At 38.1% G+C, this 25,785-nt stretch overlaps 2 protein-coding genes and 2 long non-coding RNA genes across 7 annotated transcripts in view; 3 read left to right on the top strand and 1 right to left on the bottom strand.

Moving 5' to 3' along the window:
* The window catches only part of LOC144237515 (C-type lectin domain family 2 member B-like), a 31,962-nt gene extending 6,837 nt beyond the window's left edge, over positions 1–25,125 (bottom strand). For 2 of the 3 annotated variants that reach the window (XM_077771188.1, XM_077771190.1), the window contains exons 1-2: positions 2,421–2,579; positions 1,800–1,892 (exon numbers count right to left, since the gene is read on the bottom strand). In XM_077771188.1, the coding sequence (XP_077627314.1) occupies positions 1,800–1,892; positions 2,421–2,493 (166 nt within the window). In that variant the 5' untranslated portion in view covers positions 2,494–2,579. Of the gene's footprint in view, positions 1–1,799; positions 1,893–2,420; positions 2,580–25,104 lie in introns of those variants that run through there. The other variant, XR_013336872.1, reaches the window with a different exon arrangement.
* LOC144237518 (uncharacterized) lies at positions 9,471–11,105 on the top strand. Its single transcript, XR_013336874.1, has 2 exons — positions 9,471–9,779; positions 10,728–11,105. It is a non-coding gene; the product is annotated as an uncharacterized LOC144237518 (long non-coding RNA).
* On the top strand, positions 11,576–14,019 carry LOC144237519 (uncharacterized). The gene is made up of 3 exons (XR_013336875.1): positions 11,576–11,632; positions 11,971–12,140; positions 13,860–14,019. It is a non-coding gene; the product is annotated as an uncharacterized LOC144237519 (long non-coding RNA).
* LOC144237514 (C-type lectin domain family 12 member A-like) lies at positions 14,052–25,468 on the top strand. 2 transcript variants are annotated; one of them, XM_077771186.1, is made up of 6 exons: positions 14,052–14,237; positions 18,042–18,140; positions 18,422–18,610; positions 19,553–19,704; positions 21,233–21,339; positions 24,630–25,468. In XM_077771186.1, exons 1-6 carry the CDS (start codon positions 14,147–14,149, stop codon positions 24,805–24,807), a joined length of 816 nt encoding a protein of 271 aa, XP_077627312.1. In that variant the 5' UTR covers positions 14,052–14,146; the 3' UTR covers positions 24,808–25,468. The 2 variants fall into 2 exon arrangements, with proteins under 2 accessions (XP_077627312.1, XP_077627313.1); XM_077771187.1 differs by lacking the exon at positions 24,630–25,468 and adding an exon at positions 23,753–24,621.
* Positions 25,469–25,785: the final 317 nt, after the last annotated feature.

The following is a 25,785-nucleotide window of genomic DNA, read 5'->3' as shown; positions in this document are numbered from 1 at the left end:
ATTTGTTTCTTACTTTTTTAGTGGGGCTTCTAAAATACAAATGACATTTGTGGCCCATATCATATTTTCAGTGGATAACTGCTCTAAGAGGTAAAGGGTGGAAAAGTGAAGAACACTTCGAAAAGAGGAGGTTGGCTAGGTACAAGGTGGTACCCGTAGAAGTGGTGAAAAGGGACTCAGATTCTAGTTATATTTTGAAAGACCAGGAAGACTTTGCTGATTATTTTGGGGGTAGTGGAGAGGAAAAAAGAGTCCAACATGACTCTAAGGGTTTTGGTTTGAAAACTAGAAAGACAAAGTTGATATTTCATGAGGTAAGGAAGACCCAGATAGAAGAGGTTATGGGAGACAACCAGACTAAGACTTCAACTTGGACAATGTATTAGTCAAGTTGGCGGATTTAAAAATTTGGAATTCGGCAAAGAAAACCAGATTGGATATGAGTATTTGGTGGTCCTAAGAATGACGTGACATTCAAAGTTGTGAGTATTGCTAGGTTGCCAAGAGTGAAAGGGCAGATAAAGAGGGGACCTTTTTGGGGACTGAGCCCCAGGGCACTCAAAGTTAAGAGGTCAGGGAGAAAAGAAAGAATAAGCAAAGGAAAGCTGGAAGATGCTAACAAATTAGTTAGAAAGCATACTGTGTTGCAACATGGAAGTTGCCAGTGAACTTGAAAGACAACTTTAGTAGAAGGAAAAGGAAGTGGAGCCTGACCAGAGATGATTTAACAAAAATGGGAAGATAGAATTTAGAAAAAAATAGCTAAAATTCAAGGTGGTTGCTGTAATGGAAGAAAAATGAATACATTGGTAGCTAAAGAACAAGTAAGTGCTAGTAAATTTTAAGGTAGGAGAGAAATCCCCATAATATATTGCTGATGGAGATGTTTCGATTGAGTATGAAAAAATTTATAATGGAGAGAGAGTGGAATATTACTAGAGTAATGTAACTGATCAATGAGAGGCTATAGAATCTAGTGCAGAGCATGAATAGTCCATCTACAGTACCAGGAATCTAGACAGAGTATTCCGGTGGGGGTAGAGGTAAGAAAGTAGATGTGGTCATGGTAGTCTTTGAAAGCTTTCTAGCAACCGTTTTAATTTATGAGGTAAAACTGAAAGCAAAATACAGGCTTGAGAGTGAAGATGAAGAAAGAGGCATGAAAGGTCTGGAGAGAATGGAGAAAGTATAAAATAATCATCTACGGGAGAGAGTTAATACAGTAGGGAAAATGTGATAACAATTGCTAGTTGTCACTCCACTTTTTTGAATTCTATCACAATTATTCCTGGTATGATTCTCTGACACTCGTCTAAGGCACTCTCTCCTAAATACATACCTGACCTTAAGTTTCAGCACAAATACCCCTACCTTTATAAAGTCTTCCCTGACTACCAAAAGCTGATTCATAAACTCCTTCTCATCCTCTTCAAATACATACTTGTATTTAGCAATTATTTTACAGTTACTATTTGCTTACATGCATGTTTCTTCCATCAAGGATTAATTCCTTTCAGGCCAAAATCCCCTTTTCTTTTTCATTTTCCTTTTTTCCCCCCATCTTGGTAACATCATCACCTAGCACTGTGCCTGAAGTTCAATAGATATTTATTGAAAGAATGATCATTCTAGAAGGTAAAGCAGGTGACTGGGTTTGAAAAACAATTAGAGGCTCTGGCAAGGAGAATGCTTTCCGATTTCAATTGTTCAATGTTAAGGAAGAACAAGCTCGACACTGGTATCAGACTGAATCAATGATAATACAATTAGTATATTTTTAGCAGGAATTGTTTACTTACATTTTCTAGGAAGTCTTAGCATTGCCCACAGGAGAAAAGCGATGCCTCCACATATCATACTTGACATGACTAGCATTTTCTTTGTTACTATACCTAAGGAAGATGGATGTCATTGTTTATCTTCTAGAGAAAAACAAACAACAGGCAAACAGACAACGCACTGAGATTTGTCTTTTTCTCTACCTGCTCTATGAGCTATTCTTCACAACCCAGCAAGTGGAAAATGGGAAAATGAGAAAGCGTACTAAGGGCTAACTTTTCAGCAGCAAGAGTCTCAGAAGTGTTTTGCTTCCACTCTCCGCGCCATTTCTGACCATTATTTTACTTACTCAGTGTGCTTTCCTTGGTTCCAGAATAGAAAACCAAACTCCATCCTGGGACTTTTTCATGAATAGCTAGCTGCCTCTTCCAAGAAGGAAAACGTCAGGTGGAGAGGGGTGGGTCTACCATTTCTTTGAAGGCTTTGTTTTTTTAATGAAGACGGCTTTTATTTATGGGCCAGATTATGGACAATTAAAGAAAAACTGCTGAGACTGCAAACTGGGATCCGAAAAGGATGGTAGGATAATCACGGGAAGCTCAGTTCCTGTACCCAAGGACGAGCTCTGTGACGCCCCTTACCTGGCATCGTGACCTGCTCCATGACCTCCCTCCCATCAGTACCAACGTTATGCTCAAACCCTCTGCCCTCCATCTCCAACGCTCACGGACAAGGGTCTTCTGTAACAAGGCTGGGGAAGCAACGGTTTGCAGGCAGGCAGTAACCGCTCCCTTTATCCTAGAGGCGTTGGCTCAATAGCCTGGGATTGGCTGGACCACAGAGACGACTCTGAGAATTCAGCCTCTGATTGGCCCCTTCCCTCTCACCAGCTAACCCCCCAAAGCTGAGCAGGGAGAGGCCAATACTTCTTATTTTGGATGCCTTTATACAGTCGCCCTACAATCTCAAGTCTAAGACAATTTTACAACATGTGGACTGAAACCTGGGCATGTTTGCCAACACCACAGGGTAGCTTTGCCCTCCCCTCTCATTTTTTAAAATACTCCCTCCAATTCTTCTTAACTTTTAACTTTTTAACTTTTAACTTTTGAGTTCTTTTTAGCCTTTGAGTTCCAGATCTTACTTATGGACTGCTTAGGAAAATTTGATAAATTTTAGTGCTTGAATGAAAATTAGTTTCATATACAGGCAATCTTCCCTTTGCACAGTGGAAACGGATGTTAAAAATGACATACAAGCGAAAACCAAGCCATGTTATTCTAATAATCAAAGGGGAACATTATGATTGGTCCTCAATTTAAAAAAATGTTTTTGAAATACTGAAAACTCTGTTACTCTCCCTCAAAAACATATGGGGAATAAAAAAACAATAAAACTATTTTTATAACACTGTATTTAAAACATCAGAAACATTGAGAATTCAAGTCCTTTGTTTTATTTTGTTTTTTACAAAGCCTAAAAACTTATTAAGAATGCTTTGAAAATAAAATTAGACCACTTTCTTACACTATACCCCAAAATAAACTCAAAATGGATTATGGACCTAATGTAAAACCTAAAATCATGAAACTCCTAAAAGAAAATGCAAACAGCTATCTCTTGGACATTAGACTTACCAACATTTTTCTGGGTATGCCTCCTCAGTCAAGGGAAACAAAAGCAAACATAAACTATTGGGACTACATCAAACTAAAAACCTTTTGCATAGCACAGAAAACCATCAACAAAATGAAAAGACAACCTCCTGAATGGGAGAAGATAGGTGCAAGTGATATATCTGATAAGGGGCTAATATCCAAAAAATTTGAAGAACTCATATAACTTAACACCAAAAAACCCAAGTAATCATATTTTTAAAATGGGTAGAGGATCTGAATAGACATTTTTACAAAGAAGAAATAAGGGTGGCCAACAGATATATGAAAAGATGTCTGGTGTCACTAATCACCAAGGAAATGTAAATCAAAGCCACAATAAGATATCAGCTTACACCTGTCAGAATGACTAGTATCAAAAAGACAAGAAATAACATGTATTGATAAGGAGACAGAGAAAAAGGAACTCTTGTGAACTGCTGGTAGGGATGTAAATTGATGTAACTACTGTTGAAAACTGTGGAAGATCCTCAAAATATTAAAAGTAGAAATGTTATAGAGTCCAATAATTCCAATGTTGTTATTGGGGTTTTTTAATGTTTATTTATTTATTTATTTATTTTTGAGAGACAGAGAGAGGCAAAGCATGAGCAGGAGAGGGGCAGAGAAAGAGGAACACACAGAATCTGAAGAAGTCTCCAGGCTCTGAGCTGCCATAACAAAGTCTCACAAGGGACTCAGACCCACAAACTGAGAGCTCATGACATGAGCCAAAGTCAGTCACTTAATTGACTGAGCCACATATGTGCCCCTCTACTGTTGGGTATTTATGCAAAGAAAATGAAAATACTAATTTGAAAAGATATGTGCACTGCTATGTTTACTGTCATTTTATTTACAACAGCCAAGATACGGAATCAACCTAAGCATCCTTTGATAGATGAATGGATAAAGAAGATATAGCATATACACAATAGAGTATTCCTCAGCCATAAAAAAGAATGAAATCCTGCCATTTGTGACAACTTGGATGGACCCATAGAGTATTATGCTGTGTGAAAGAAGTCAGATGGAGAAAGACAATTACCATATGATTTTACTTATATGTGAAATCTAAACAAAAAACAAAAAACCCAACAACATATAAACAAACAAAAAATGCAGAAATGGACTCATAAATATGGATAATGAAGTGGAACCCCACTTTATTCTAGAGGGTAGGGGATAAGGGGTGCCATTGGTGAGGTAAAGACTTCTGGTTATAAAATAAATAAGTCACAGGGATTAAAAGTACAGCATAGGGAATATGGTCAATAATATTATAATGACAATATGATAACAGGTGATAATTACATATCTCGTGGTGTGTGTTGGATAATGTATAGAATTGTCAAATCACTATATTGTACACCTGAAACTAGTATAATATTGTATGTCAACCATACTTCAATACACTTTTTTAATGAAAAAAACAAAATAAAAAATGTTTTTCATTAAAAAAAACATTGAACAGGCTTGCCTTCTTGCTGTGTAACCTACAATATGAGGCAAGCATCTTTCCTATACTTTCTTAAACTTTCATACCTCTAAGTTTGAGTGGGCTTTCCACATTTAATTTTTTTCTTCTGGAATGTTATGAAATATTTCTGAGAATTCCTTTTATGTAAATTTTTTTTCGTGACTCTAACTTCTCTGGGACATCTCCATCCCTTTCATCACAACCACTTGCCTTATTTTTGTTGATGGTTGCCTTCAAAATTCCTCTGGCTGGCTGTCTAGAGTCTCGACAAAAGTAGAAGTGTCAATATGCTCACGATCAGCTCTTTCTTTCTACTTACTTTTGTTTTCTACTTGACTTTGACTTTCAGCATTATCACTGTTTGTTTCTTTGCTGCATTTTAGTCATGTTTGACCAGTCCCCTCTTTTGATGATTTATTTTTGTAAGATACCACATGAATTAATCATTGTGAGATGCAGAGGTAACATAATTTTACATTTAATTGTCTAAGTGTTAACTGAAGACAGACGCACATTAATTAGTCACTGACAGACTTACAAGGACATGACTTGATTGGTCATTGATCACAATGCATTGTCTATTTTCTACNATAAAGTAAGAGTAAATATACTATAAATATGCATAACTATACTGTAAAACTAAAATTTGAGACAGGTAACTAAAGCATGGTATTATTTAACTAAACCATGATAAATGAAATTTGTGCATATCAGACCATAAAAATATAATGCAATCGCCCCCAACACATACATACATACATACTCTTGCAAAGGTACATATAAAAATAAAAACATATACACATACACACCCACATATGTGTATATATATATGTATATATATATACACACATTATATACATATATATTTACACCTATGTTATAGGCTAAATGTGTACTCACAAAATTCATATGGTGAAACCCTACCCTCTCAATGTGATGGTATTAGGAGATGAGGCCTCTGAGAGGTAATTAGGTTTAGATGAGATAATGGGGGTGGAGCTCCCATAATGTGTGTGTGTGTGTGTGTGTCTGTATTTCCTACCTATGCTTATTTTTGTGTGTGTGTGTCTGTATTTCCTACCTATGCTTATTTTTGTTCACTCATCTGATGATTAGGACACATTAAAGACTCATTACAACAACATATACACAATGGTAAGTATTGGTGGGGATGTAAAATGGTGCAGTTACTAAGCAAAACAATATGGTGGTCCCTCAAAAAATTAAACATTGAATTATTATATGATATAGTAATTCTGTTTGTGTCTATATACTTGAAGGCATAATGCTAAGTGAAATTAGCATCACAAAAAACCAAACACTGTATAATTCCACTTACATAAGGTATGTAGAGTAGTCTAATTCATAGAGACAAAAGTAGAATGAAAGTTGCCAGGGACTGCGGGGCGGGGGTGGCGGCGGCGGAGGAGGAGGAAGTGCAAAGTTGTTGTCTAAGGCGTTTAAAGTTTCTGTTTTGTAACATGAAAAATGTTCTCCAGACTGGTGGCCCAACAGTGTGAGTGTACTTACACTGCTAAGCTACACATTTCGAAACAGTTAAGATGGGAAATTTTATATTATGTGTTTTGGCCACAAATATTTTTAGAATAGTATCTAAGCAGACCCGAGGCAATGAAACCCTAATAAATGAGAATCCATTGATAGAACTCCAAAAGATGAGGCAGAAAAAAAGTATTTTCCATCTCAAGTGAAATATCTCTGACAGGAAGTGAGCAACAGATCAGGTGATTTCTGAAAAACCCACAAAAATCACTCAATAAGGAAGCTACCGGTAGCACACTTCTGTGCTGCTTCTGCAGTTTTCTCTGCCACCATGTGGGGTCAGAAAAAAACAGCACATCTCATTTTCTGTGGGCCACCAGGTCTGAAACAGTACAGGCTGGAGGAAGGTAGCGCTTAAAAAAATTTAATATGTATTTATTTTTAAGAGACAGAGAGAGACAGGGGCGCTTGGGTGGCTTAGTCGGTTAAGCGTCCGACTTTCGCTTGGGTCATGATCTCGCGGTTCGTGGGTTCGAGCCCCGCGTCGGGCTCTGTGCTGACTGCCAGCTCAGAGCCTGGAGCCTGTTTCAGTCTGTGACTCCCTCTCTCTCTGACCCTCCCCTGCTCACGCTGTCTCTCTCTCTCTCCTAGAAATAAATAAAACATTAAAAAAAAAGAGAGAGAGAGAGACAGTGTAAGGAGGGAAGGGGCAGAGAGATAGGGGAACACAGAATCCAAAGCTGACCCCAAGCTCTGAGCTGTCAGCACAGAGACTGACACCAGGCTCAAACCCATAAATCATGAGATCACGACTTGAAATGAAATTGGATGCTTAGCCGACTGAACCACCCAGGCAGAGGAAAAGAATAGTGTTTTTAATGTGAAGTTTAAGTTTGAATAGAAGAGTTTGTAGTTTTGAGATTCTGCTAGACATAATAGTTTCTGAAATGAGCCTCTTCTGATTACTGAAAAGAACTGCAAAAGCTATGAGACTGACCCCAAACTGTCCAGGTGTGGGGAAAAAAGTGTCCAAAAGTTCTAGGCAATGAAAGACTGAAGTTCATTTCTGTGTGCACACACAAAACCACAGTCCTTACAAAACACCAGATCCATCTGTTTTCCTGTCTGTACATTCTTCCCATTTTCATGAATGTAGCTGAAGGTTGCAGGTTAAAGGTTCTTCCTTGACAATAAAACTTGGTGATCAGTTCCCAGCAGGCTGGAGGGAAGGCAGGCAGAACCTTAAGATGCATCCCAGTTGTACAAATTACTTTTGAAATAAATACAGTGTTCTCCTGGAATCTCATGGCTGCTTTTTCTATTTATTTCATTAACTGTTCCTTAATGTTTTCAGATTTTTCAGAATGTACCGTATCTTCTTCTTCTTCTTTTTTTAAATGTTTTTATTTATTTCTGAGAGAGAGAGAGACAGTCTGAGCAGGGGAGGGTCAGAGAGAGAGGGAGACACAGAATCTGAAACAGGCTCCAGGCTCTGAGCTGGCTGTCAGCACAGAGCCTGACGCAGGGCTCAAACCCACTGTGAGATTATGACCTGAGCCGAAGTCCGACGCTTAACTGATTGAGCCACCCAGGCGCCCCAGAATGTACTGTATCCTCTAAATTTTATTCCTCATTTTGTTCATATTTATAGTACTGGGTGTTGAGCTGGGTTACTTTAGAATGACCATGTTTAAATAAACGTGTTAGATACAAAGTGGAAAGGGTAAAACAATTATCCATGGCAACATTTTGTGGAATGTGGAATTCACCAGCCTTGACCTGCAGTAACCAAGAAAATGGCATTGCAACAGGTGCTAGAGAGATTGGTAAAGAGAAGGTTTCCAGGCAACAAGTTCGACCAGTGTGCCATGAATAATGATCTGAATATGGTCGAGGCTCGGGTCTGCTGCCTGGCAAAATGCCTTTGGCCAATTTCCTCTCCAGCAACCCCTGCACTGAAGTTGTGGAGTGATGGTTCCCCACCGCATCCCTGCTTGCCTTGAGACATAAGTAAAGGTAGAGATGTTCACTACTGGATAAAGCCTTCTGGTATAGAAGTGTGCAAGCTTCAATTTTGCACTATTTTATTCCACTTGTTGGGACAGGCTGGATTTAGAGGGTTATACTATGTAGTTTGTTTTGCTAGCTGACTGACTTGGTGGACACCTCAGGAGCTATAGGGCTCCTTCATTCAGTAAGCTTTCTGCGACTTGTGAAGGCCAGAGCCTAAGTAGCAGGAAGCCATTCCATTAAACACACACACACACACACACACACACACACACATTTCTGGATGCCTTTCAGAGACTCAGAAAATATTAATTGGGCTTGATAAGTCAAATATTAATCGATATTATTGATAGTCCAAATATTTTAATTGAACTAAGTACTTGATAAGTACTATGGAAAAAAACATAATAATGGATAGAGTGTGGAGGAGTAGAGAGAACACAATTTTAGGGTGGGTGGTCAGGAAAAGCCTTCCTTCTCACTGAAAGGACGTTTGCGACCGATATATACGTGTCTCCCTTTTTCTAGCCATCCCACTCCTTGGGCTTACAGAGGGGGTGACTAGACTTAGCAAATTAAAATATAGAATTCCTAGTCAAATTTGAATTTCGGATCAACAACAAACGTGGCAAGCGTAACAAATGAAAACATCGCATGCGACATAAACACATCGTTTTTCAACTGAATTCCAAATTTAGCTAGAGGTCTTGTATTTTATTTGACAACCCTACTTAGGTTGCAACAATTTTTCTTATCTTTTACATTCATAAGTGCTCCAGCGCTTGGTCTGGGGCTTTTCTTGATTCCGTTCTCAACAGCTCTCCGGGAACCCTTAAATAGTGACACAGCCTAGGGACTGAGGATGGGGGAGGACTACGCAAGAAAGGAAAGATAGGTTGCTGCCCCTTTCAGGGTGAAAAGGGCTAGAGAGAGCGAAACAGAGAAATGCAACAGGAGACCCGAGAATCTAGTGTAGGCTGTTTATTTGGAAGGTGAGAGAAACACTGAAGAAACGGGAAGTGAAACAGGGTGGTTGTCAAGCAAGTAGCCACTGTGAGTAACTAGAACTTCATTTAGCAGACCTGGTCTAGAAGCCAGGATTCTTTCCAGTTCTTCCCCCAGGGGTATAGACACAGTTGTTTCATTTTGAGCTGTACCGAGACCACCTGTGGCCTGAGAGGGACACATTTGTTCCACCCCGGGGGAGACATTTCCAGATGGGACTTCACATCTTTTGTACGGTGACTGCTGTTCATCTCCCCGGAATCCTTCAACGTAAAGGAAACTTTCTAGTGTTTCCCAAACAGTCCTCAAACTTTCAGCATCCGGTGACGTCTGTGAAGTGCCTGCACGTGAGTGTGATATACCCTCGTGTCTTCAGTGATCATAGAAACCCCCACTCTAATCTTCAGCAACTTGTTAAAAACTTTAGCCTAATTCTTTACAACAGCTTATACGAGTTGAGTATTTACCCCAAGTAAGTAAGCCTTGTAGCTTTCCTCAGATGTTAGCTTAGCTCTCTGCCCTTGACCTCAGATCTCTGAGGGGTATAAGAGAAGTTATGCATTGGCAGATCATGCAGATTGACTCTGTTGTAAAAGTAGGAGAGACGTACTTTCCAGCTTTCTACCAACTAAGTGGAACTGAGTCTTCCTCTCCAGTGGCTGCCTGTCCCAGCGATCCAGCCTTACAGCCTTTACAGGTTGAAGTGTTGGCTCAACTGCGGTGGAATAAACATCAGCCACACTTTAGAGTCAAGGCAAGGGGGAGAGGAAAGCATTAAATCCTCCAATACTTATTTGTTTCTATTTCAGCTCTTGTAAATCTGCAAAGTTAGCTAGCTAAGGTTGAGCGCTTAAGACGGTCCATTTAGATAGTGTGAGGACTCCCGTGATAAGTTCGGACACATCTCCCAGTTACAAATGTGAGGAGTGAGTGGGCTGGTGGTTTCTGTGGTGAAGATACTGAGGCAGCAGTGCAAGAGGTGTCTGGACCATGATGTCATAACGTAGTGACCAAATTTCTTAGCTGATTTCCGTAGCTCCTGCGGAGGAGCTGATGATTCACCAGGTTTGTGCCTCCAACAACCATGCTCAGCACCACAGTCTCCTACCTGGAGTCCGACACACCCAAACCTGCCGGATTCCTGTGCATTACCCCGTAGTGTAATAGGTGAGAGGAGAGTACACCAATCGCTATTGCTTCTGCATCTGTGATACTGTCCCTAGTGTGTGTTGTTTCAGGAAAAAATGGCATAGATGTATTGCTTGACCATTGGCTCTCACACGTGTGTTCAGCAGGTTTTATACAGTGAGCAACCAGGAGATCTCAAGTTCTGGCCCTAGAACCATGGCTAGTATCACATGAAGGCTCCTACAAAGAGATCAGCATAAAGACTGGACAAAACGTATAAAAGGAACCGACAAGACGAAACTGGAGGGACTCCAACTGATCAAGGCTTACTGCTTCTATCGTGCCTGCCTGCCAGGAAAACAGAAAACAAAAACAACCTATTGATAGAAAAATATTCATAATCTCTGCTGTTCTTACATACAATGCCTGGTATTTCATAAAAAAATTATGAGGCCTCCTAAAAAGAAGAATTGGCAAAACACCAATTGACAAGCCAAATTAATAAAAAATGAACTTCTTTTGGGGATGCGCACTGGGTGTTAAAGGTAAGCCAATCTGACAATAAATTATATTTAAAAAAAAGAAAAAAATGAGCTGCAAATGCTTTCAGGTAGTGATGCTATTGGACAGGAAATTTAAAAGAAAAATGGCTACTGTGTTTAGGTGAAGACAAAAAAATGTATAAAGAATTTCAACAGCATGGAAATAATTCAAGGGTCAAATGAAAACTCTAGAACAGAAATAAATAATAACAAATGCAGAATGATTTAATTAAGGATCAAGTGAGGGCAAGATGGAATCCAAGACTTAAAAGTATTTAAAGAGGTGGGGCGCCTGGGTGGCTTAGTTGGTTAAGGGTCCGACTTTCACTTCTCGCGGTTCGTTCGTTCAAGCCCCGCATTGGGCTCTGTGCTGACTGCCAGCTCAGAGCCTGGAGCCTATTTCAGAGTCTGTGTCTCCCTCTCTCTCTGACCCTCCCCTGCTCATGCTGTCTCTCTCCCTCTCTCCTAGAAAAAAAAAAAGTATTTAAAGAGGAAGGATCAGCCATTGGCTTTGAATATTTCTAAGAAAGGTGAGTTAAGGAACTGCTATGGCTTTTTTATCTGTGATACTGTTCCCTTGGAAATAACTGTGCCAGATAACCTACTTACTTGTAAGTTAATATATGAGAAATATTCAGTGGATATAGTGAAAGTATAATCTTAATTATGAGCTTAATGGGATCCATTTTGCTGTTGTGTTAAATGAAAAAGAAGAATTCACATTGGAATTGATTGATATTCTAGCTAAAGGGACGGTGTGTGTGTGTGTGTGTATATGTGTGTGTGTGTGTGTGTGATATTTGAGAAACAAGAGAAAATTGAGCTTAAAAAATTGGGACACTGATTCAGAGATTTGTCTTCCTTACAGTCAGTGCATCAGAAGGCACCACTAGTCATGGCTTGACAGATCAATTTCTAAGTCTCTGTGGCATTTCTTATAACGTGCCTCCTGACAAGGAAGTTAATTTCAAGGCAAAGGAAAGGAGCCATGAATAACAACTCATTGGACTTAATACATGGCCCACTACTTGAAAGCAGGTAGCGTGGTGTAATGGAGAAATGACTGAAATGCTTTTGAAGACTTAATAAGCTGGGAGATGATCATTTAGGGGGTTGGGGTGCCCCGTTGTAACCTACTATTCGTGCTTGAAAACACCTGTCAGACTACGGTCAGCTCCCTATATTCACGATGTGTTGTCTGGGAACTGATGCGGAAGCAGAAATAGCTGTTCTGCGTATTATACGCTAGAGCTCATGTGAGGGATTTTTGCAGCTGGTTTGCCAGACAAACTCTTGGTGTGTTTGGGGGTACCAGAGCCAAAGGATGTTTTGCTTCTACCAGGAACACAATCACGGTTCTGTTACATTGGAAACTGAGACAGGTCACTCTTGGCAATAGTGTTTCCCATATCCCTAAAGCAACAGATAGTAATGTTCACAGTGACATATTCAAATATCAAATACAGCTCAAGGGACAATTTGCAAGATGTGGATAGGCTCAAGGGAAAATAATAATAGTAACAATTTTATATATTCCATAATGATAAATACATTATAACATACTTATATATTATGTAATATATTCATATTATTATGTTATTATTATATTCTTTTGAGCCTACCCACATCTTACAAATTGTCCTTTTATTTTATCATCTTTAAACTCTCCTTTTATTTTTTATTTAAAAAATTTTTTATTTTTTACCACTTATTCAGGGTCTTTTAGAGAGACAGAGTGCAAGTGGGGGAGGGGCAGAGAGAGCAGGAGACACAGAATCCGAAGCAGGCTCCAGGCTCTGAGCTGTCAGCACAGAGCCCAACACAGGGCTCGAACCCATGAGTGGTGAGATTATGACCTGAGCCGAAGTCGGACGGCCAACCGACTGAGCCACCCAGGCACCCCCAAACTCCCCTTTTAATGTAGATACTTGTTTCTTCTCTTTGGATCCTGACTGTGGGTCTCTTCTTTTGAATGTGAGTATGTCACTATCACTGTGATCTGCCAACTCTTCAATTAAGTGACTGAAAACATCAGATTTATTAATAAGAATGAGGAAAAAACTTATCTCAAAACAATCATTCCCCGACCCCTGCCTTCACCTTGTACACCTGATCAGTGAACCAATAGACCCCTGCCTCCAAAGAAGGCTGTGTCAACCTTATAAGATCCTGACTTCTGGGACCCTGGAGACATTTACTTCTCCTTTTTAGTAGACCTTAGCTGAAAGCTGGCTCAGAAAAGATTGAGCCTGGCTGCAGAGAGATGGCAAGACTGACCTCAGCTTTCCCCGACTACAGAGCAATTTCTGGAGCCTTTGGTATACACACCTTGGCTGTTACATGTGTGCTCCCTGGTGTGATTCCTGGGCGGCAGATACCTTGATATATTCCCTGCTACTAGAGAAACTAGACGTCCCCTACCTCCTCTTAGGCTAACCTATCCCTATGTCATAGAGTTGCAGAGTGGGGCTCATCCTCTGCGTCTCCCTGGGAGCGCTCTGGGCACGTGTGATCTCCCCAAAGGGCAAATCCTCTGTATCAGGACCTTTGCCGGGACACAGAGAGAGAAAGTCTGTGTCAGGCCACTGCTGTAGAAGAGTGAGTGTTCAAGGATTGTGTCCTTTTGTTATTTCTCTGCTGGGAGGTTTTTCTCAGATAAGTGCTATGTTATAATCTGCACACGTGTTGCTAGTGATCTGTTCCCCCTTGCATGACACTAAATAATATCCAACACAATTTTTAAAACTATGTTGGTAGTTGGCAGATATGGAGAAATGAGAAAAAGGAAGAGGTCAGCGGAAAAAAAAAAGACTCTCACTCTTGCAACTGTGTCTGTACTCATCTGAGGCCCCTCATAGGCTGCAGCTCATTCGTAGATGCCCGGGATTGGTACAGTGAAAAGAGAAGTATGAGCTTATAAATGTAAGTTCTGGTTTACAAACAGAAGTTTAAACCTGCAACTCTTGTTTAACATTCACATCTGTTAGTTCATCTTCATCTTTTAAAAAAATAATAATTTGGGGAGATTTCTTTTCATAGCCCCGATGTCTGAAGAAGTTACTTATGCAGATCTAAATTTTCAGGACTCCAGTAAAAGGAAAAGTATTCAGGAGTCTGGCACAGTTGGGATAAAAGGTAAGACTCTGAGCTTTGGAAACGTTGTAGGTTGATAGAAGTGGAAGGGTAGAAGGCCTTAGACATTAATGAATTGACCATGACCCTGTTGGTGTGAATCTTATTTATTTTAATGTTTATTTATTTATTTATTCTGAGAGAGAAAGAGAGAGCATGAATGGAGCAGAGGTGGAGAGAGAGGGGGAGAGATAATCGCAAGCAAGCTTTGAACTGTCAGCGCAGAGCCCAAATCAGGGTTCAAACTCATGAACTGTGAGGTCATGACTGGATCCGAGATCATGAGTCGGACGCTAAATCGACTGAGCCACCTACATGCCCCTCCTTGAATTTTAAATTCAGCCTCTTATTTTTACCAAAGCTACTAACATACAAAATGATTAGAAAGGGTTTTTCTTAATGATGCTGATTAGTGCATCTAGCACTCAATCTTTTACACACTTTCTATGTTTTAATATCATACTCAAGATAATTGGAATAGAATAATATTTTGATTTTACTGAATTGTGAAACTTTTTTTTCCCTCAGTGAAATGAAGCCTTAGAACAAGAAGCACATGCTGTCCAGAAAAGTCATGGTTTTGTATATTCTTTGTGTTTATAAGAAAATGCAAGTCACAAATACAATAATAAGAGTGGCTCTCATTTCCCCGCTATGTGACAAGCACTATTCTATTTGTCTTATGACCTGGTCATGGGCATCTCCATTTTTTCAGCAGAGATACAAGGCTTCAGTGAGTACATGGCGTGCTTGAGTGTCACATGTATATCTGTGGATAGAAGAAGACACTCTACTTCATTGACCTGCCAGAATTATGGAGGAGAGGGTTTGGAAATGATCAGATGTGAATAAATCATTTGCTCTTTTGAAGCTCTATGCTCTCCTCTATTAAATGGGATAACAATACCTGCTCAGTGATGAGTTTGCAGCCATCATGTAGCGTGTACTAATTGTGCCATTTGAAAAAGGCTAATATGTTTAATGATTATTTTGTAAGATTTAAATGAAAGATAGATAAAGATGAGAAATACACCAATAAAATGTTTTCTTTTTTTAAATATTTATTTATTTTTGAGAGATAGAGGAGGGGGGAGGGACAGAGAGAGAGAGAGAGAGAGAGAATCCCAAGCAAGCTCTATGCTGCCAGCACAGAGCCTGACAAGGGGCTTGAACCCACAAACTCCCAGTTCATGACCTGAGCCCCAACCAAGAGCCAGAAGCTTAGGCAACTGAGCCACCCAGGTGTCCCCCCAAAATGTTTTCTTCTTGGCCAGGATTTCACTCAGCAGTTTTTTGTTTATTCATTTAACCTAGTATGTATTTCTTTAATGTTTAAAGTTGACCACACTTTTCAGTTCCAGGTGCCATAAATGAAAACAAGAGGCTTTCAAAAAGAATGACAATAATAGATAAGGTCAAGAATATTTTTCAGAATGGCATATAAGAAGGAATTGAAGTTCTTTTTTGCTCCAATTTGACCATTACCATCTAAGAAATCAAATTTTGTTCAGAAAAGGCTGCTAAGCAGTCCTCTGTAGCAATATGTAACTAAGTAGGAGCATGTGAACTTTGAACCAAAAGGTGAGGAAGTTTACTTTAACATTAACTACAACTGTAGATAAAGAGTGAGATAATAGTATTCAGATCTACAAATTGAAATTTTATGAATGAACATATTACTNAGTCAGCACAGAGCCCGACGCGGGGCTCAAACCCACGAACCCACGAACCGCAAGATCATGACATAAGCGAAAGTCGGACGCTTAACTGACTAAGCCACCCAGGCACCCCAAAGTCTATTCATTCTTTGAATGATTAGATAATAGCTCAGGGAATATTATGGCTGAGAGGGAATACAGCTCTTTTTCATAAATCTTTAATTAATTTAGTTTCCCTAGTATGAGATATATTTTGGACTTAATTTTCTCATCGTATATATGGCATTTAAAAGACTGCTTTGGTTAAACTATTGAGCAGAACTTAATAGTTTGATACTTTATTTTAAAGTGATCCTTATAGTTGTATGATGGGGTTAATGTTTCCAGAATCTAACTCATTATTTAGAAAAGGGGAAAAAAAAAAGTTTACTGGAGGCTACAAAGTACTCACATACGTATACACACCAAAATGCCTATATGTAAAGCCTAAATATTGGAGAGGAAGGAAGGAAGGAAGAAAGGGAGAGAGGGAGGGAGGGAGGGAGGAAAGAAAGAAAGAAAGAAAGAAAGAAAAGGGGGTGAGGAATGAAGGAAGGAGGAAGGAAGGAAGAAAAGAAAAAAGAAAAAAGAAGAGAAGAAAAGAAAAGGGAAGGGAAGGGAAAGAAGTGTGTGTGTGTACGTGTGCGTGTGTGTGTGTGTGTGTGTGTGTGTGCCTGAAAGACAGAAACAGACACAGAGACAGAGAAACCTTTAAAAAATGTCATTTGATTTTCTACCAAGTAAGCATATATCACTCCCAAATTTCTATTTCTTTTGAAGGTTAAGTTACATGAAAAGACACATAGAGGACTAAAGGGAGAAAAGAAGTGAAGAAATATTGGAAAATATAACATTCTGTACCTGAATATACAAATATAACAAACTGTACCTGAAAGTTTTTTATTTTTAAAAAAACTTCCCCTAAAATTTTCCTTTCCCCAATCATCTTCATCTCATTAAATATAAATATAAATACAAATACATATTTACTACAATCACCGAGTGTTTCCTATATGCCACCCCTGTTCTAATTGGGTTGCCAACAACTCTATATACTATGTCTAGTATATAGAAGGTATTGAAAGATAACTTATGACTAAATGAATACATAACTAGATGAGAACATAATTCTTATGAAAGATAGCACTTGAAGTCATATTTCTAACCTTAGATAAGATCTTGACTCTATAGTTCTTCCATTATTAACTATTGTTCAAAGTCTAAAAATTTGTTTTACATTATACTTTCAACTCTCTCTATACTTCACAACGTTACATCACCAACTAAGAGATGTAGGACACAAAGACAGATCAGAAATAAAATAAGGTTATCATGTTATTCCTGAATTATATTTTTTGAAATATCTATCTTACATATATACCAATGATGATAATTTAAACCCAGGTAGTGATTTAACAATGATTAATTTATAAGATAAAGTTTGTCATTCCTGGTTTTTTTAAAATAGGGAAATGATTTATTTGAGGGTTTTCTGTGTTTAGCAAAAGAGAAACACCCCACAGAAGTTTGTTGCTAAAATTATGACGAAATTTGGATGTAGAAATGGTGCAGATCTGGCTTGAGGTTTGGCTGAAGGGAGGATACACGAAGACATTACAAGACAGAGCCTATCAATCATGTCCCACAGCCAAACTCTCAGGATCTGGGGAGGAAGAACTTAAAAAACAAGTTATTGACTTTGACAATCACAACTGTCCACCCAAGACAGGATTGCCCTGATTGACCTCTCTATTAGTCACCCAGCTACCCATTTCCCCCCAAATTTGTACAGAAAAGATATATATTATATATTGGTTTTCTCAAGCCTCCTTTTTAAATCCCATTTTTGCCTCTTTGTTTCTTGAATCCTCCTACCAATTAATAGCTTCTCCTGTGAGAACTAGTATCCATGCAAAACAACTAACGAAATGTTATTCTTTTAAAAAGTATTTTTAAATGTCCTTGAGTATTTAGCAGAACATATTCTTTTACCAGAGACATGTAAGGCAAGAAATTTTTGCAAAATGAATGAATGAATGAATGAATGAATGAATGATTCAAATGAAGATGTAAACCATTTCTGGCCTGTTCCTAATTTTGCTTTCTACAGCACCTCCTGCTACTTCCCATGTATGGCATCAGAGAGCCTTCGCTTTGACTCTTCTATGCCTTCTGCTGCTGATTGGACTAGGAGTCTTAGGAAGCATATGTACGTATCACCTGTGTTTTGACTGAAAGGGAAACCACCTCGAAATACGTGAGTTTTACAAGACAGTATAGTCTTGAATTGAAGTTTAGAATGATGATAGGTGATATACCTGCAAAAAGTATTGATAATCAGGTACTTAAATATGGTAGTCTGTTTCCTTTACTTCTATGAAGAGACTTCCTAGATCTCTAATGTGCGTAATACTGGTTCAGCAGAAAGAAGGTCATGGTTGGGTTGAGAGATTAAAATATTTTGTCATTTCTTTTTTTTTAAATCTCAAGTTTACATAACTTTGAAGAAAGAAATGAGAAAAATGAATAAACTACAAAATTTCAAAGAAGAACTTCAGAGAAATCTTTCACTACAACTGATGCAGAACATGAATAGTTCCAAGGTGATCAGGGACCTATCTTTCACTCTGCAAGAAATAGCCACCAAATTATGTCAAGAGCTCTACAAAAGACAACCAGGTAATCTTATATTCCTCTGTAAGCTCTTTATTAGAACAAAACCTTGGAGTCACTGAGAATTATTGCATTAATAGCTAGCAGCCTTTCCCTCGGATGCCATTATTTGGGGAAAGGAATTGAATGTAGGTGACAGAGGACTCACTGTGCAATTAGAAGAAAAGTAAGAAAAGTAATAATAACTGTAGGCCCCCAAATTATCAGAGGATGACAATTAATAAAACGTTAGACAGAATACAGTTTCTCTAATCTGAGATTTACTATTATTTTTGGCACTGAGGTCAATAGAAAATAAGGAGGAGATGACAGGTCACCTCTTTATACCCCTTTTAAAGGATAAGAAGAGAAAGTAGGTCACCACTTTATCGGTGACCTTGTTTCTAAGTTTCGGTCAATGTTTGATGCGAGTCGACAGAAAAGAGGTAGTTAGGTCTTGCTGTTGGGAGGAATTAGTCTTTCAGTATTTCTAAAGTTTCTATAGCTATTATATCTAAACCATGTTCTTTGTGCTTTTGAGAATTCTCTCAAATATTTAATGCCAGACAACCAGAAACGCCATAGCTAGTGATGGGTTGGTGTAGGTTTATGGGGTTGGTTGTTACCACACAATGTTTTCATGATTAGCTTTTATTGCCATGTAGTAATTTAAAAAAACGACAAAGAGAGAAAAGTAAATTCATTAATCATTATTCAGGACTCCCGAGATAAGCAAATACACTAGAACACCCGGGACATTTAATTTGAAATGTATTGTTCAGATTATGTTCTGGACATATAGCGGTGGTTTACAGGGACCTGGAACACAAGATTCATTTCCTTCACCTTTCATGTAAAAGCAAGACAGACAAGTAAGTTTGGTAAATTCAGCATAGAGGATTGTTGGAATAATGAGAATAATGAAGATTATTAACACAAACCAAATAAAAGTATGTTCTTCTTTCACAGAGCACAAATGTAAACCTTGTCCAAAGACATGGATATGGCATGAAGACAACTGTTACCTAGTAATTAAGAACTATGTATCATGGCAAGAGAGTGCCATGTTCTGCTCTGCTCAAAATGCCAGCCTGTTGATGATTAAGAACAAACGTGTATTGGTAAGATGCCCCGTATCTCTGCATGTGAGAAAGGAAGTCACATTTCCTATCATAGTATAGAGAGGACGGACTGAGGCATGCTGGAGAAAATTTGTACTGATCTATACATGATTCTGGCTTGTTTTAGTCGGGGTATGAGGTGACTGAGACTGAGTGCCTTTATTGCAGGGTAGTATCACCGAGGTTTCATCCCAAACTGTAGCTTAGGACCTTAATATCCATGGAATCTCAGAGGCTGGGCAGATGGGAAGATATGGGGTGCCCAGAATCTTTGGGGCTGTGAGCATTTCTCAGAACACAATTTCTGAGAATTTATCTAAAAATCGAAGAGCTGGAAATCACTCTGGAGGGTTACCAATTCCATAAAATGTACACTGGAGAAGATGCTTTGTTTCTACCATTTTGTATTTTTTTTTAACTAAGAGAAAAAGCCAACATATACTAGAATAAGGAGATAGGTTGGATAAAATATGTATAAAAAAGTAGGAGTTAAGATGGATGTCAAAGGTAAGTGCCAAGCAAATATATTTTACTGCGTCCCTAGGTTCCAGGAAAAGTGAGTTCTCTAGAAGATTTATGTATTTATTTATGTGTATTTATTTTCTTTTTCTCTAGTATCTAAATGGTATCTCCATATTTTACTTATTCCTCAGCATTTATGTTCTCTCAGAGAGTATTCGCTTATTATTTAAGGAAAAAATTCATGTTCCCAAAAGTCTCAGCTTCCCTACTGTGAGAATCTTTGTCTGCCTTTATAGCAGTGGGAGAAATGAAACCATAGTCTCTTCCTCATCTCATTCTTCTCAATTGATCCGCTTATAGTTATTTACTAAAAAAAATCTCTGGAATATGAGGGAAAAAAACCCTACTTTGTCTACAAAATTCTGGACTGGATCTAAATTCTAGTCTATAACCACATCTCAACTGAGTTTGCTATGTTTTCCCCTTACTTTTTCTGTTTCTCTTAACTTGCATTTTGGTGATTAACCACCTCCTTTGCCCCTAGACTATTGCTCTATATTTGAATCTTGAACATTGTGAACTTCACGGACCCTAAGTTAAAGTAAGGCACGGATGGACTGGTAGCTACTTTTCCATGTGAAGCAGTAACTGATATATAAATGTTGGAGGAGGGGCGCCTGGGTGGCTCAGTCGGTTAAGCATTTGACTTCAGCTCAGGTCATGATCTCACTGTTCATGGGTTCGAGCCCCGCATCAGGCTCTGTGTGGACAGCTAGTTCAGAGTCTGGAGCCTGCTTCAGATTCTGTGTCTCTCTCTCTTTGACCCTCCCCTGCTCATGCTATCTCTCTCTCTCTCTCTCAAAAATAAATATTTAAAAAAATAAATGTTGGAGGAAATCTTATAGTAAGAAACACTTTGTTTCATTTTTCTGACATCAAAAAGTAGTAGTATAATGTCAAAAAATGTTACCTTAAAACAGTAATTTGTGAGAAATTGTGTTGTGAAGTAATACACAGGAATGGGAGGCAATTATTATTATTTTTTTAACCTCTCTATTTCTTGTAGGAATTTGTAGAATCCAAGAGGTTCCGTAACTACTGGCTGGGATTATCTCCCAGAGAAGATTATGCAGATTACAAAACATTGGATGAGATAATCTCCTCCTCCGACTGGTAAGTCTTTATTCTTATTGAACTTTTATAGTTGGTTTGAGTAAAGGTGTTTCCTCCATCAGAGTTGTAGATTAAAACTAAAACAAGCTTTGGTTGTTAGAGGATATTATGCTAAGCAAAATTAGTCAGTCAGAGAAAGACAAATATCATATGACTTCACTCATATGAGGACTTTAAGATACAAAACAGATGAACATAAGGGAAGGGAAGCAAAAATAATATAAAAACAGGAAGGGGGACAAAACATAAGAGACTCTTAATATGGAGAACAAACAGAGTTGCTGGAGGGGTTATGAGAGGGCAGATGGGCTAAATAGGAAAGGAGCATTAAGGAATCTACTCCTAAAATCATTGTTGTGCTATAAGCTAAGTAACTTGGATGTAAATTAAACAAACAAACAAACAAACAAACAACTAGCTTTGGTTGAAATTGTGCCCTCAGGTTCTTTAATGCACTTAATGATGCAAAAAAGTTGACACAAATGTCCTCTCATTTTCCTGACAAGTCACTAAGGAACTTATTTATAGTATTAAACTAAAAGGAAGTTTCTGTGAGACTTTTATCTAAGAAAATTATAGAAGCCAACAAAATTCACTGTGCTGAAAATTTTACCAAGTGCTGAGATTCAAAGATGAAAGAAAGACTGATTCTTCCCTTCATTGCTTAACTATTGGTTATATGCTCAGACTAATGAAACAATTCTATACATAAAAAAGATATCATGTGATAAATCCTTCAGTAAGAATACATAGAATAACCAAAGATAAATTTTAGCTCCGAAATTTCTGCTGTAATTCACATTTAAAATGGCAATTTTGAATGAAAAATTTAGAAATAGACTAGAACATGTCCAGTAATGAGAATAAAATGAACATGGGCATGGTATATTACATATATGGCTTATCTAAAATATTTTGTTATGTAATATATTAAGAAGTGTGCTTATAAATATACCATTATGAATAGATTAATATGTTATATTTGTTCTACCTATAATGAGGGGAGGGGAGACAGACAAGGCACACATCAAAATAATGTCAAAATTCCCATTTGTGTTTTATATCTTAAAATTGAGAAACAGGGGCACCTGGGTGGCTCAGTTGGTTGGGCGGCAGACTTCAGCTCAGGTCATGATCTCACCCTTCCTGGGTTCAAGCCCCACGTCGGGCTCTGTGCTGACAGCTCAGAGCCTGGATCCTGTTTCGGATTCTGTGTCTCCCTTTATCTCTGACCTTCCCCTTCTTATGCCGTCTCTCTCTCTCAGAAATAAATTAAAATGTTAAAAATTTTTTAAAAAATGGGTAACAGACAGGATTAAACTAAAGAAAGAAGCCAGAGCCTCGACCTGCTGGAAACTGCCACAAGCCCACATGTGTATACATATTTGTAGGCTGAGGACACATGAAACGGGTGTGAATACAGGGGTCCAGCCACACTAAGTCCCCAGAGTTTCCTGCACACTCCCCACAGGGGGCCAGAAGCAAATACAAGTATTGATTGATCAGTATTCCTTTTCCTTCAGATAGGAAGAGTACATGTAAGAATATGGGTCAGAAAGACAAAGACAGCTATGTCTTTGGGAGTTTGCAATGACACGACAGAGGGGAAGATACTATGTGTGCAAACGGACAACAAAAGGATATGTATTTTAAAGATCTCATTTGGCGGCAAGGGACTATTGGTAAAGGTAGTGCATATATCACGGGAGAGTACAGATGAAATCTTGTTTTGAAAAGGAAGAATTTCCATGTGTTTATTTGTTTCTATTGCTAATGGGGAGCTAATCTATGGTAGAATAGAAAACAGTATATATTTCTAATTATTAAGAAATAATACTAAAATATGGGGCACCTGGGTGGCTCAGTCGGTTAACTGACTTCGGTGTGGGTGGGTGGGTTCGAGCCCCGTGTCAGGCTCTGTGCTGACAGCTCAGAGCCTGGAGCCTGCTTCAGGTTCTGTGTCTCCCTCTCTCTCTCTGTGCCTCCCCCGTTAGCGCTCTGTATCTGTCTCTCAAAAATGAATAAAAACATTAAAAATTTTTTAAAAGAAATAATACCAAAATAAAAAACCATATAATAATATATATGTATATAGAGTACATTATATATGTATATAATATATAATTATATATGAATGTAATATATTTCCTTTTGTTTTTTCTTAATAATGTTATTTTGGGATTTGTTTCTGGAAAGGGGTGGTCATCACTGACATCTGTATTATGTCACTTCAAATAGGAAATTTCACTTTTGAAAATTTAATTGATGAACTTATTTGTTATTTATTGATGAGCTTACTTATTAATCATTAATAATGGTTATTCATAATGGTTATTTCCTTCAAATAGGAAATTTCACTTTTGAAAATTTATTTATTTACTTATTTATTTATTTTATGTTTGTTTATTTCTAGGAGACAGAGAGAGAGACAGCGTGAGCAGGGGAGGGTCAGAGAGAGAGGGAGTCACAGACTGAAACAGGCTCCAGGCTCTGAGCTGGCAGTCAGCACAGAGCCCGACACGGGGCTCAAACCCACGAACCGTGAGATCATGACCTAAGCAAAAGTCGGACGCTTAACCAACTAAGCCACCCAGGCACCCCTCACTTTTGAAAATTTAATTGATGAACTTATTTATTTGTTATTAATTGATGAGCTTACTTATTAATCATTAATAATGGTTATTGATGATCATTATTTGTTGACCCAACTATAGATACTGCATTTTTCCCAAAAGATAATATTTTCTAAGTTTGTCTCTGATGCACAGTCCTTGCTCAGTAATCTTGTATTAAGGGCTGCTAATTATTCAGAACTTCAGAATAAAATCTCTGAAAAATGGCTTGAGGGAGACATCACTTGGAAATGATGTTGAACTGAGGGTGTCATATATTGGGTTAATTCCCGATTTGAGTGATTACGAAAAATACTGGAAGAGACACAGTCAAAGATTTACTACTGAGTCCAGACTGGAGAATATAATAGAATTGTATTACTGTAAATCATATTAAGTATTGGAGCAGAAAGATGGTACATCTGGAAGTAAAAGACAGTAAATATTCCAGATGTAAAAAAGTGGAAAAGGCAGACTGAAATAAGACAGCATTAGACACTGTATATTTGTTGATAAAATGAGTAACTGGAACACTCTTCATACTTTAAATAATAATTAAAATTTATTTTAGACAACGCACTCCCGGGAGCAATGATGTGTTGGAAAAGTAATTTTGTTTTCTGTGAATGTGTTTCAAATGTTAGACTTGCTAAGCCCAATTCTTTATTTCTCTTTTAGGTTTATAGGAAATGCAGATGATGTAGGTGATAAGATGGCTTGTGGATATTTAGACACACCATATGTTTATTATGCATCCTGCACTAACATAAAGAATACTATATGTGAGAAGCTGGCTAACCCAGTGAAGATTGAGAACACACTAATGAGTGAAATACCAGATAGAAAATATAATTAGTGCAAGTAGGTTGCTATGATTCTGCGATCTAGGCAACTGTATGGAGCATACATCTTGGGGACCACACAAATGGAATAGAGATGCTAGGAGGTTAAATCTTTGCCTCTCTCCTAACCATGTACATTTTTCAACCTTCTTTCTCCTCATGTACTATGTAAAAGGAGCCTACAGTCATGCCTTATCGTTTAGATTCAGGCCAGATACTGTTGAGCAGAAATTCAGTGTGTTGGATGAACCTACAGAAAACTGAAGCTCACGTTTCCTGCTTTTCCAGAAATAAACAAGGCAAATACCCACCTTATAGAACGTCAGGGAAAATGAAATCTAGAAATTAATTGTATAGATAGGATAATACATCACGACCAACTGGGATTCATTCTGGTAATACCGTGGTAGGGACTCCTCCCTAAGGAGAGAGAAAAAAAGGGAGAGAAAACTTCAAGGTTACAGGGCTATGTGCCTACATGACAACGTCCCTCATGACCTTGGAACCTGAGACTACTTCATCAGACTACGAGTTTGTGTGTTACCATATATGGGAGACAAAGATATAGAAAATGTATAAAAAACTATGCCACATGAGTTTGGTGCTCAGTCCTTCTGGTACAAACCCAAATGAGTGGTGCTGACACGAATAAAGTTGCTTCGTGGAAGTTAAAAAGCCTCGGTGTCATGACTCTCTGTGCAAAAATCCTGCTACAATACAGGTGGATTTACATTGTAGAAAAGAAAATAAGAAACAGAAAGAAAAAGAAAAAATATATTATTATTTTAATAGATGTAGAAGAGCATTTGAGAAAATTTAATACCCAATCTCCTAGGAAACTAGAAGCAGAAGATTTCCCTAATCTGGTAAAGAATGGTAACATCAAAAGAAAGAAAAGAAAAACAAACCGAACAAAAAACTAACAACAACCAACTGTAAACCTAACATCATGCTTGAGGAAAAAAAAAAAAAAAAAAAAAAAAAAGTATTTG

Source organism: Crocuta crocuta, unplaced genomic scaffold (genome assembly GCF_008692635.1).
Source record: "Crocuta crocuta isolate KB4526 unplaced genomic scaffold, BGI_CrCroc_1.0 scaffold574, whole genome shotgun sequence".
NCBI classification, from domain to species: Eukaryota; Metazoa; Chordata; class Mammalia; order Carnivora; family Hyaenidae; genus Crocuta; species Crocuta crocuta.
The sequence above is the reverse complement of the archived record's forward strand: the minus strand, read 5'-3'. Positions and strand labels throughout refer to the sequence as shown.

Excerpts from the sequence above, each read along its gene's own strand:
- LOC144237514 (XM_077771186.1), top strand. The coding sequence starts at position 14,147 with ATGTCTGAAGAAGTTACTTATGCAGATCTAAATTTTCAGGACTCCAGT. Across the intron at positions 18,141-18,421 it reads AGGAGTCTTAGGAAGCATAT|TTTACATAACTTTGAAGAAA; the intron begins GTACGTATCACC and ends TTAAATCTCAAG. Across the intron at positions 21,340-24,629 it reads ATAATCTCCTCCTCCGACTG|GTTTATAGGAAATGCAGATG; the intron begins GTAAGTCTTTAT and ends TTTCTCTTTTAG.